This window comes from Hemicordylus capensis, chromosome 1 (genome assembly GCF_027244095.1).
Source record: "Hemicordylus capensis ecotype Gifberg chromosome 1, rHemCap1.1.pri, whole genome shotgun sequence".
Lineage (NCBI taxonomy): Eukaryota > Metazoa > Chordata > Lepidosauria > Squamata > Cordylidae > Hemicordylus > Hemicordylus capensis.
Genome location: NC_069657.1, coordinates 257091898 through 257105139, shown reverse-complemented (window position 1 = coordinate 257105139; position 13242 = coordinate 257091898). Strand labels below are relative to the sequence as shown.

General features: G+C 41.2%; 1 protein-coding gene across 5 annotated transcripts in view; it reads left to right on the top strand.

Annotated features, from left to right (window-relative positions):
• The window catches only part of MACROD2 (mono-ADP ribosylhydrolase 2), a 1527488-nt gene that overhangs the window by 960712 nt on the left and 553534 nt on the right, over window positions 1–13242 (top strand). For all 5 annotated transcript variants that reach the window (XM_053284588.1, XM_053284587.1, XM_053284586.1 and 2 more), the window contains one exon: window positions 9718–9791. In XM_053284588.1, the coding sequence (XP_053140563.1) occupies window positions 9718–9791 (74 nt within the window). The remainder of the gene's footprint in view (window positions 1–9717; window positions 9792–13242) is intronic.

Here is a 13242-nt window from a genome sequence, read left to right as displayed (position 1 = left end):
GACTCCTCACGAGAAGCAGGAACCGTGCTGGGCTCCCATAGCCCAGTTCCTGCTGCTTGTGAGAATAGCTTCTTTGTCTCCTGATTGACTTTTGCATTGGACCATGACTGTATAGGAAGGAGTAAGCATCAGGAAGCATCAGTGAATTTGAACAGCAGAAAGAGAAAGAGCATGGTCTAGTATGATGGAAAGTCAGAGGGTTTGAGAAACGGGTTCTTCCTTTTATGTAACCATGAGCAAGTTGTCATATCTCAGTTTTGTGCCAACTGAGCAAAGAAGCCTGCCTTTTAAAATAGTGATTCTCTTGTATTTAGTAGGGGAGCAACTGGCCCTATCCAACCCCAGCATAGTATCCCTCCAGAGGCTATGATACCTTTGGGGACAGGGATTATTTACTCTTTTTTTTGTGTAAACTATTTATTATTATTATTATTAGTAGTAGTAGTAGTAAACAGTGCTAAAAAAAACCTGAATTGTTTTGAACAATGTGATATCTGAACATTTGTGGCGAGAAATGGTGTGATGGTGAGAATTAAATGAAGTATGATAGCTCCAAAGGGCACTTACTGATGTTCAGTTTAACTGTTCTAATAAATCGACAGGTTTTCAAATAGAGAACCTGTCAGAGATTTCTGCACTGAGCAGGGGATTGAACTAGAAGACTTCCAAGGTCCCTTCCAACTCTAAAATGCTATGATTCACTATATAGAATTCCATTGTGTTGGTAGGACAATAAATCAAAACCAAGAAAAATGGTCAAGCAAGTGGCTAAAGTCAGAGTTCCCCCCCCCGCCGCCCGCTTTAGCCAAAAAAGAGCACCTTTTCTTCCAGCGATGCTGGCATTTCAGTTGCAATAAGAGATGTCCCTGAATTATAGTTAGTTCAGTACTCCTGTAGTATTTTTTGCACAGTATGTAATACACAAGCCTCATCACCAGTCTTATGGGCAAGTGCCTGCATTGGACATAGTCTCAAGTGACATTTGTCTACATTTCTGTGACTTGTCTTTGTACTTTCTCCTACAGGCTGTGGTGCTGAGATCAAAGCATAGCACTCATGGGTAGCGGTGCACAGCTGCTCATTCTTGTGATGTGTATTCTGACTGCATCTCCTGCCTTGCTAGTAACATTAAGCTTCAGAAGAGATTTATGATCAATGTGGAAACAACTCTATCTTCAGTTGAACTTGGAAAATAAAATATTTTCCAAGTCAGTTGCTACGATTGATTTGAGCAGTCCCCCAATCTTCATGTCCTTTGATGATGACATGAGGAACATTATTTGCAAATATGAAAGGCTGAAATGGCATTTGCACTTGAAATGCTGCAGTCCTGCATATCGCTGTAGAACAACAACCGAGAGTACAACAATTCTATTTGTTTACCTTGTAAAATAAATTTGTTGTAAAATGTTGCTTTTGGTGGGGATAGACTGTGCTTTTCCCCTTCTTTCTTTCTTTTGTTAAGGATCATGGGATTTTAGAACCCAGCCAAAATTTATCAATCATCTTAATCCCACTGAGAGAATTGCCGGTTTAGTTACATTTCTAATTAGCTGAGACTCTGAGGAATGTTTACCAATGTGTGTTCACTTCTATTTTATGAATTACTCTGAAAACAAACATTGTACAAAGCATTAGAACATGTAAATAACTGTATTAAGGTCAGAGAGACGTACTTAGAAGCTGTAAGAGAGCCTGCAGTAAAACAAGAGTGATACAGCAGATGGATTATGTTAGCAAACACCAATCCATACCTGTTTACTACTGTAGACAGGCTTTCAGGCAACACTGGATTTCACAGTTAAAGTGCCTAAGAATTGCCATTCTTCCATTGTGCAGTCATTAAAATGCATTGGAGTGAATCTCTTTCCTGGCATTTTTCCCATTTAATCTTCTACGCTTGCAGAAATAGCCTGTTTCCATTTTCTTCAAGTGCATCATGTGAAATGTGAACCACACAGTGCCTGACTATTTGTTAATGGGGTATTTTGCAGCCTTTTTATTTTTTTTAGGGTGGGTGTATTAACTGATGATAAAGCAAGCAAGCATTTTGTACTCACTTCTTACATCCGATCCTATTTATACAAGAGCACGTACCCCCTCCCCACAATCTTTAGCTTTTCTATGCAACCTGCAAATTAACTAAAATAAAGCTATAGCAGTTTTCTTTCTCCTTAGCTGTTGGTGACTGGAAAAGTTATAGCCTCCATTTTCCACAGCCTGTGCTTTCAAATTAGGCATGTAATGCCTTTTAAGACTAGATTAGATTTTGCCCTGCTAAATTCTCACAGCGCAATATGCTTGTATTGCATAAGCATGCACTTGAGTGTTGGACTATGGAAAATAATACTGCAGATACTGAACAAGTGAATGTATGGAGTGGGGTGGGGTGGGGTGGGGTGGGGTGGGAGATTCGTATCATACCTGCCTTTGTTAGTTTCTTTATTCAGGGTGTTTGTGCAGAAACCTATGTATGACCCGCACCCACCATTTTGGCAGGGTACAAATCACATATAGGGAGCAGGGATGTGCAAAACATTTCGGGCACAGAATGATCTGTGCCCGAAACGACCAATTTCGGGTGATTTGGAGCCGAACCAAATCACCCATGATGAGACCCGATAATTTTCGGACCCGAAACGAATCACCCCTGTTTCGGGTCTGAATTTTTCGGGTGTTTTGGGTCTCCTTTTTGTGCCCTAGAAAAGTGCCAGCCTTGTCTTCTTCTTCCCCCTCCATTTTCAGTTTGACGTCTCTTTGAATTTCCCGCCTTTTTGCCTCCATTGATTTCAATGCAAAAATTGCTTTCCTTTTACTTTAATTGAAAAGGTCCTGGGGCCAAAAGAGTGGGGTGGGGTGGTAGTGCCTAATGGTTGGAGGTTACCACCCCAATTGCAGAGGGATTGGGCAAAGGGCTGATTTTTGGTGAATTTCTGAAGTTTTAGTGTCTTTGGGGCAGATGGGGGTATAATGTGGGATCTGGGCCAAAAGAGTGGGGTGGGGTGGTAGTGCCTAATGGGTGGAGGCTACCACCCCAATTGCAGAGTGATTGGGCAGAGGGCTGATTTTTGGTGAATTTCTGAAGTTTACGCGTTTTTAAGGTTTTCCCCCATTAGGTAGAATGGGGGGTGTATCACTTCACGTCGGGGGGAAAGGGGTGGCCTAGAGCAGTGTGGGGTTGGTGGTAGTGCCGGGTAGGGGCAAGGAAGCTACCTGAATTTTTTCAAAGGATTTGGGCAGAGGGCTGATTTTTGGTTAATTGTTGAATTTAAGGTTTTTCCTCATAAGTTATAATAGAATGGAGCTTTCAGCAGCCCCATAAGTGCACTTGGGGGGTGCTGGGGTGGCCCAGAGCGAGTGGTGGTGTAGTGCACATAGGGTGCCAACCACCTCCATGGGTTTCTAACCCATGGGGTACAGGGTTCTGTTGTTTCTGAGGTATTCTGAGTGTGGATTCTATGATAGCAAATGAGATTTTCAATGACACACCATGAATCCACTCTAATTTGCTATAATAAAATCTAAACCTTAAAGACATGAACTTCAACTTCTGGGCAGATCCCGGCACTCCACAAGAGCAGCTTAGCCCAGGCTAGGCTGCTCGTGAGAATCGCCTTGTTGTCTCATTAAGTTGCACAGCTAGCTTCCTAAGAGAAGTATAGACATGTGTGTGAATTATCTTTTTTTTTCTTTAACATTGAACCTGTCAGAAGACTTTCTCTGTTGTGTTGCTTGCCTCTGTCTGCTGCTAATGCTCCCTTGGCTTTTTGTGCCCTTGTCCTTTTCAGTATTCTGAAGGAGCACTCACTGCAGCAACACAGGCCAGTGTCACTCTTATTACCTTTACCTGTTTTATCTTTTGTGAAATTGAGCCTTTAGCCAGAATGGTCTGAGCGGCTTCTCCAGCAATTGGTTACCTATGAGACTCCTCAAGCTCATTTCGCTCAAGTAATTTGATTCCCACGTGCTTATGAAGATTGCTTTTCTGCCGAAGGCCATAGTGGAAGGGAACAGACCAATACTGTGATAAGCAATAGCACAGTCCAGATAAAAACAAAACAGAGAAAATGGCCAGAAAGCTTCCCTGATTGTGCTTTACCTCACTTCACTCCTCCTCTCTGTGTGAATATTCTTCCACATCTAATAGTTTCGGATGTGTTACCATTTCCCCCAGCACCCCACCTTTAATTGGGTTCAAATGCTGCTTGGGAGCTCCTTTTGAAATTGAAAGGTGAAGTCAAAATATACAAATATTTAATACATAAATGGGACAGTAAATATTCAGACATTTCACAGTTCCTTGCCCCTCTGCAAGAACTGTAAATATGAGGACCAACATTTTTCTTCAACTATAGAGGAAGTGTTGCTTTTCTCCCTAACCATGATGCTACAGCTTTGTTTCCCAATACTTTTCAAGTTGAGAGGGACATCTACTTATCACACATGTCTTTTATGCTCGTCCATGCAGAGGTGCACCTAGGAAATTTTGGAGCCTGGACCTAAAGGCCTTAGGAGCACCCCCCCCCCCCCGCCTTACAAGTTAAGCATTATCCCCCTACCTACACACACACACACACACACACACACCCCTTGACATGCAATATTTTTAAAACATGGGTTCTTGATAGCACAAACAGCAACTGCACTCACAAGAATGTAAGCATATAAACCAGGTATTTTTAAAACAGATATATTTATGCAAATATGCATTAACATAAACATTTCAACACATAACTTAACTTATTGCCATAAAACATATTGTCCCCTCCGTCTCTAAAGCACCCAGCATCATGTTCGGCCGCCCAGCCCAATATGGGCTAGCAACGCAGCACGGTAACCACACAACCCAGGACAGACTAAAGAGGATTGGAGGGGGGGCCTGGACTTAGGCTCCAAAGTCCAGGAGTAAGAGTGCCTCTGGTTCCATGGCAGGTGTACTCTTTGAGGACCAAGCCAATGAATCTCTCCTGCAGTACAGCCAGAAGGCACTTGATGCATGCTTCCTAACAAGATGGCTTCTTTCAAGCCGATGAGACAATGACTAAGGAAGTGCATGAACCTGTTCGGAGGCCCTCATATGGGCCTTCGAACAGGTTCCACAGACCGGCCCACAGTGTTTTCCCCGGCACTGCATTGTTAAAGGGTCTGGTGGGGCAGCAGCGTACCTCCCTGCCCCCCCCCATTCCCTTGTTGGACCAGAAGTGACAGGAAGTACCCTGTGCGCACATTGGGCATGCACACATCAGGTGTGTGTGTGCACTGATGTGTGCACATACATGGGTTATTTCCTGTCACTTCCGGTCTGACGAAGGAATGGGTGGCAGGGAGGTACGCTGCCGCCCCACCAGTCCCTTTTATAGTCCAGCAAATAGCAGCCCACTCTGAAGGGTTGGACCTATCATCTTAATCTTGACCCATCATTTTCAGCAGTAGCATGCTTTTTATGCCTTCCCCAGGTTCATTCCTCTGCATGCAACATTTTAAAACCAGCTTGTAGTATCACTAAAAGCAATGGAAAACAAAGACAAATAGGAGCTATGAAACCACTGTAATCAAATGGTAAGAGATGAGTAACAAGATGCATGTAATATTAATGAGCAAATAACAAAACTAATGAGGAGCTTACTAACAAAAATGAATGGAGTAATAAAACATTACTCCCTAGACACTATCGCCAAAGTGTTAAAACTTTTGTATTCAAATACATTCAACAGTAACACAGGATAACAAACATGATCCTCTTGTCTATGGACTGAATCCTAAGAAAGTAAGAATTTCTAACGACTGAAATTAATTATATTTAAGTTAATCATGACTAACTTGTCCAATTGAATTCCGTGGTGCTTAGTTTTGATTAACTCTCTTAGGATACAAACTTCTGTTTTGTTTTCCTGTTGAAAGTATATAGAAGTGTTGTGTGTTTTTGTAGCTATGTTTGTAAATAGGTACCTCTTTGTAAATACTGTATATATGTATATCTTTCTCTCTCAACTTGCAGCAAGGACCTGTTACAAGGCGTAAATATTCACCTTTTAAAGGTGCATCATTTTTTTCTGGAAGCAAAATAGTTCTTTTGAAAATAGGTTATGAATAAAAAACATATTGCTTGGGTACTGTTGGGCATATGTGTACTGTTCATTGTTATTTATCAACATGCAGACATGGAGAGTAAGGCAGAGGAACAATGTACTGAAAAGACCCTCACTAAAAGGGTTACGATATTATTTGATTGACCTTGTCTATAAATGGTGGGTATATACTGGAAAAGCAGCTCATTTTAAAAATCTTTCCCCTGTATACAGCCTTGCAATTTCTGTTTAAAACAATGGTGAGATATAGATGTAGATATATAGATCAATCAGTCCTTTAATCATACCCGCCAGCTTGTGAAAATAAAGAAAAAGTCCTTGACTTGTCCTTGACTGGAAGCCTCCACTCCTTGTCCTTGTTTCTTGAAGGCAAAATAAAGAAAACAGAGAAGAATTTTCATAATTCCATTCGTTTAGATAGCGGGGCCTTTCTTACAATCAAGTGTGAGGGCAGACAGGGCAGAAGCCTTGGAAAGCTTACCTGTTGTGACGTGCGTGCGAGCAGGCTCAACATCTGTGCATGCAGCGGCCATTTCTGGCCACTTCCAGTCCACGGCATACTGGGGCAGCAAGGAGGTATGCTGCCGACCCGGCGGAACCGTTTTTGAGAACAGCGCCGGCTGGGGCGATGTGGCAGCACCCTCCCCCGTCCCTAAAGTTATCCCCCCCCCACCTTTGAACCAGCAGTCACTGGTTCCGTGTACATCCCTGCTCTGGAATATGATCCCTGCTGAAATAAGAGCATCTCCTTCTCTTTTTATTTTCAGGAAGACCCTCAAGACTCACCTGTTCTCTCAGGCTTTTAATTAGAATTAATGTCAATAACTGTTTTGTGTGTTGGTCTTTATTGTGCTTTGTGGATTTTAATCAGTGACTTTTTATATTGTGTTAAACTCTGTACACCTCCTAGAAATGTACATATCAGGTGGTATGAAAATATGATAACAAATAAATAAATAAACCCTAGCAGATTTATTGGCAGGATCATTGTCTGGGTTAGCCAGGCTGGGCACTGGCTTGAGGGCCTTGGCTGACCTCCAAGGTTCCAGGTCTGTATGGGCAGGGGGAGGTGTCAGGAGGAGGCAGCACTCTCACACTGCTACTGCCTTATGCCACTTCCCACCTCCCATCCACAAATGGGAGTGTTCTTAGCTGCGGATGCCGAGCTGGATAGCAGACAGCACTGACAGTACATAAATCTTGTACTGCTGCTGCCTTCTAGTTCCCTTCTAATCAGCAAATGGAAGCCCAGGCTCCTAGAGGCTCTTGTCATGAACCAGGGACATTCCAGAGGAAAGCCTAATGCCAATGGAAAGGGGAGAAGGAGCACCTGCTGCTGAACGAGTCAGTGGCAGCAGCTCCTTTCCCTGGTCTGCCCTTGATTAGCAAATGGGGACACAGCAGTGCGAGTGGCACCACACAGCAGCTCTTTCTTCTCCTACCCTCTGAGTGTGAGTTGAAGAAGAGCTGCTAGTGATGTGTTCCCATCTGTCATTGGGGAAGACTGGAGTGGGACGAGCTGATACTGACACACAGAGTTCTTTGGTAGTGGCTCACCCCTCTCCCATCATCCTCCCTTTTGGTAAATGTGGATGTTTTGGTAGTGATCAGCAGTTTTTCCTCCCTTCATCCTTGGAAGGTGGGAGGAGAGGAGCCGTTGCCACTGCCACCACTGCTGCACCATATTGATTGGTATGGAGTGGGAAGAGTCATAACCGCATCTCCCTTTAAAAACTACCCCTCATGGAGGAGCAAGTTCCTCAACCCTCACATGTCAAGGGCTCCCACAGATCCTGGAACCAGCCTTGTTTATTGACTTTGACATTAGGGGTGTGCATTTTGGAATTTTCTTGCTTCAATCTGTATCTGAATCGAAACATCCCCGTTTTGTTTAGTACCCAAATTTTCTGAATCCGAATCAGCCCTGTTTTGTTTTGTAGCCAAATTTCCCCGAATCCGAATTGATTTGGATTTTTAAAAAGGGTCCCAGGGCAAAAAGAGTGGGTGGTGGTGGTAGTGTCCAATGGGTGGAAGCTACCACCCAAATTTCAAAGGAATTAGGCAAAGGGCTGATTTTTTTTGTGGATTTTTTAAAAGTTTACACATCTTTAATAATTTTCCCATAGGGAATAATGGGGATTCCAGCAAATGTAATGCTTCAAATCAAGGGGAAACGGATGACCCAGAGCAGAGTGTAGTGGGTGGTAGTGCCCAATGGGGGCAAGGAAACTTCCAGAATTATTTCAAAGGAATTGGGCAAAGGGCTGATCTATTGTGATTTGTTGAAGTTTACGTGTCTTTAAGATTTCTCCCATGAGGAATAATGGAGGTTTCAGCAGCCCCATAATTCCACTTGGGGGGCACTGGGGTTGCCCAGAGTGAGGGGTTGTGTAGTGCACATAGGGTGCCAACCACCTCCATACCCACAAGCCCTTGGGGTACTGGGTTTTGTTGTTTCTGAGGTGTTCATTGTAGATTCTCTGGTAGCATATGAGATTTTCAGTGAAAAACAAGACTCCACTCTCATATGCTACCAGAGAATCTACACTCAGAACACCACAGAAACAGCAGAACCCAGCACCCCATGGGTTAGCAACACTTCCCCTGGCCAATGTGGGGTCAGTAAAGAGTGGGAAGAAGCAAAAGAGCCAATGGGGAACAAGGAGGGAATTGTCAGAAGGTCAGCCCATGATTTAGGTCACTGATCAGAAGGCTGGAAGGGTGGAAAATTCAAAGAGATGTCAAACACAAAATGGAGACTCACTCAGAGATCACCACAAAATGGAGGTCCGAAACAACAAAATGTTTTGTAGCCGAAACAGGGACGTTTTGTTTTGTCTACAAAACTTTTGAATCTGGAAAATGGGTGTTTTGTTTTGTCTACAAAACACCTGAAACAGGCTGTTTTGGGTACAAAACGTTTTGTATCCGGAACGTTTCGCACATCCCTATTTAACATGGCATGGTGTTGGGGAAGCTTATTTTGAGTTCCGAAGTGTAGGGTGATGCTTATAGATTGAATAAAAGAGGTTGTGCCTAGTAGCCAGTGCTATATGAAAATTATAAAAATGTAAATGTATTTTTAAAAGAAAATGGGTTCTGCTGTGTGTTTGCACATGTGCATGCTTGCTTAGGATTGTGGTTCTGATAGTTTGAGATCTATAGGGAATGAAAAGCACTGCTGTAGAATAGTCGCAATGTTTACCATCCATTTTTAGGATTTGTTTTATAGATCATATGCATCATTATGAAAATCATCTATCATTATAAATATTGCTGCATATGGCTCTCCACAGGTTTCATATCATTTACCATAGCCAGTCTTCTGTTTTCCTATTCTGTCATTGGGTATTCTCTAGGATCCCATCCCATTTGCCTGACAGAGGTTTAATTCAACAACTGACTTCTTAACAAAGGCAGTCCGTGCTTCTAGCAAGCATGGTGCTTAAACAGTGCACCAAGGGTCAATTTACTTACCAACTTAGGAATGGTTTTCTTCCAAATTAGGAAAGCTTCTAATTCAGAACATACATGCATTGGACTATACCATTCCAAACGTCATGTTTAAAGATACTGAATTGCATACACACCTAACAATTTTCTTCTTTGTATTTCTTTCTTGCCTTAGGTTTTCCGAACGAGCCAGCTGCAGTCATTGCACTTACCACAATCAAGGAATGGTTAAGCAAGAATTATCACGAGGTATGGCTATAATCTTAATGTTGAGCTTTGTATTAAAAAAAGAAAAGAGAAGAATAGCAGAAAGAACTGATTCTTTAAATGCCAGTGTAGTAAGCTGACACTGATAGAATGTTTATGACATAACTGGATAAGAGTATGTTGTTTACATTTTGCAACTATTTTTTTTACCCTATTTCTGGCAGTGTTAAAGGTGTGGTGTGCCTTCCAAGTTTTTTCTCATAATCCTTGTTTTGTCATATATACAAATGCTGTGTGAAACTTGGTAGTGCTGAATGTGCAGTGTGTACACTTTTGGTTGTGACTGATTCATGGTTCAGAGAACCATGATCAATGGGTCTCTAGACTGGTCTTTTGACATACTGAGGTTTACATTGGTGATGCATGCTGAGGATTACCACCCAAAGTAGTCATTTTCTCTTTGTGTATTTACAGATATAGCACAATGGTCTGCACAAACGGCACCCAAAGTAGCACATATAATGTAAATCATAATAAAGCCATTATGTGTTTAAAAAATAACAAAAATATAAGTAGAACAGTACTTACAGTAAGTAGAACAGTAGGGGACATTTTGTATCTATTTGTGGTTTACACATTTCAGCAATGGTAGCTTTCACCTGTGACTGTTTTCTTTGAAGAAAAAGGAACAAAATTCTTGCAACATGCTCTTGTATAACCTTGCTGGTCTCCTTTTCTTTTCCTTCTTCTTTAATCACTCTTGACGAGATGTGTTCTGTTGTGTTGAACCAGAGGAATGTAATGAAAAGAAGAAAGGAAGGAAGATGAGAGACAAACTGAAATAATCCTGGTGACTTAAATATAAGATAGCTAGCAGGTTGTGTTATGGTTGAAATTATGCAATCTTTTAATTCCACATGTTTGAATTAGCATTCATTGTGCAACTCTGTTCAAGAGCATACCAGTATGTATAATTAGTATAGGTGCCATTTCACATTTCTAAGTGTAAGACCTGACAATGTTATCATGAGAGAGATAGAACAGATTATTGGGTTTGATCCAAAGGTGTCCATCCATATGCTGAAAGCATCTTCTCCTCATGAAAGAGCTTTTAAATATCTTTAATTAGAATATTGTATGGAGGAAAGAATTCTTACATTTCAGAACTAGGCTATAATTCTAAACTCACTTACCTGAAAGTATAAGCTATTGAAATAAATGTTCTGGCAAACATATTTACGATTCCATACTGAATACTACTCAGTACAAATGAGCAAGTGAGATTATTACTAAGCATCTCATTATTGCAACATTGTGTGGAAGTTATTGATGGTAAATAGAGAACACAGTGTGACAGAAATGATTCATACCATTCATGCAGGAGGTTGACCATCGCCACACTTCAGACTGGAACCTAGCTATTCCATCCTCTCATGGGAATGCCATGGAATTAGTAATGATTTGTATTGAGTTGTTGTTGCTAATAGCTCTGGCCTGGTCTTGAAATACAGCCCTTAGTGGAACTAATTTCTGACCATGTTTTACACTAAAGTCTGCTGACTTGCAGCTAGAAGGTAAATCGAATTTGGAAGTTAGTAAATGGCATTATATTGTAAGCATAGAAAGTCTTTGCAATGAATTCACAAGAATGGCAATAGTCAGCACTACTGAGTTAATTCACTGCTGCCTTCTAGGTTATCTCTTTAGTAAACTACATGTTCACATTTTACAAAGTACTCTGAAGGTTTAATAATCCTTCAGATCACAGAATAGAAATGGGTCTCCTCCAACAAGCAAGTATCCTCTAGGAATTCATTTAAGAAAGGAACATTAAGCCCCTCAATGAATAGAAAGCTGTTTTCAGTGATAATTTGACAAGGTCAGAGATGCTGCCACTTGTTTCCTTATTATAATATTAGAAAGGAACCGCTGCACTTCCAGTTCCTGGTGCCACTGTTATTTCCCTCTTTCTTGGCAGAGGCCTTAGAAATTCACTGTGCTTAAAGTTTTTGTCACTTCCATTTGAAAGTTACATTCTGTGACAACAAAGACCTCCCAATACATGGCCTGCCTTTTGCCAATGGCAAACTTGTGACAGTGATGACAAAGGGCTTAACTAAATTAGCAGAGTTGGCTAAAACCAGTTTGCTTTCCTTCCTTGAGAAAGGTTGCAACTTGCCTATTGCAAGCACTCAAGTGAGATGTTATTATTCCCTTTTGGAAAGAGAAGCAGATGAAGACAAACATGCCATGAATTGTCAAACGCAAACCCTGTTTCTTGGCTGGTGATATTAACCTCTGCTGCTTTTATTTTCCAAGCCACTATTACTACTTACTACTGCTTTAGTACCAGCGGTATACTAGGAGCTGTACAGAACATTCAGCTGGCAAAGTACCAGCCCAGAGGGCTTACATACTGAGTTCTTCCTCTCTCATTGTTCATCGGTGGCAAAGAAAATTAGTTGTGACAGGCCAGTGTGCAGAAAAGAACATCTTCTCTATGAGAGGAATTTCAGATCAATTTGCCTCCACAGCAGATGAGCAAGAACATGGATTAAAAATATAAGAGTGAGGAGGTTAGAATATTTTTGAACTATTTTTCTTGATATAGTATGCTGTTCATCAAGTATAGCTGCACACGTAAAACCTTTTGCATAACATCAAATGACAGTATATGCAGAGCAATGAAATGTTTCGCATTGGGGGCCAATGATGAAATGTGAGAGAAATGAATCCTTTTGGTCCATAGTAGATGTGACAGAGCCTGATGTATTAGTACCATGCTGATATACAACCGTGCCAATGGTTTGGAGAAGCAGCCTCATTGTTAACCCAGTGTGTTGAAATATAGAAGGTATTTTTCACAAGGGTTGCTAACAGCATTTTTAAATCTGGGATACATCACTAATGAATGTTTTAATACAGAATGCAAGGTAGGAGAGAGCCATTTTAAAATGGAATGTACATTCTAGTCAATACAAGCTATTCATATGCTTTACAGATGTTGGAAATGTAAAAAGAAATTTAGGCATCACTTATGAAAATGGACAAATTGTTTGTCACTTCCCAGTAATGTGTTTATCTTATGCTTAAATTTAAATAACACGAAGGAAGGAGGGTAGATCTTGGTTTGTTTCTGACCTTTTAAGCTCACTGTGTATCTAGGATCTGTTTTATTCCCAACAATGAGAGCTAGAAAGTGGCATGAAAACGAACCTGGTATTTTTGGATGTTTATGCAAGCTGTATGGCTTCAGGGTTTAAGGGATGCTTATGCATGCCCCTTTTCTTTAAATAGAATTTTGAAATTTAGTTCATGTTTCATCTGTCAGCAGGGGACCTTGTCTTCATTTGCTCTTATTTTAGAAGTATTCATTAAATATTCTCAAGGTAAACATTCTAGTTCAACTCTTTGGAAAGCATGAGAGATGGGTGATTTGCTTTGCAAAGCATAAGCCTTTGGTTGGGCTGTATGTATAATTAGAAATAAACCT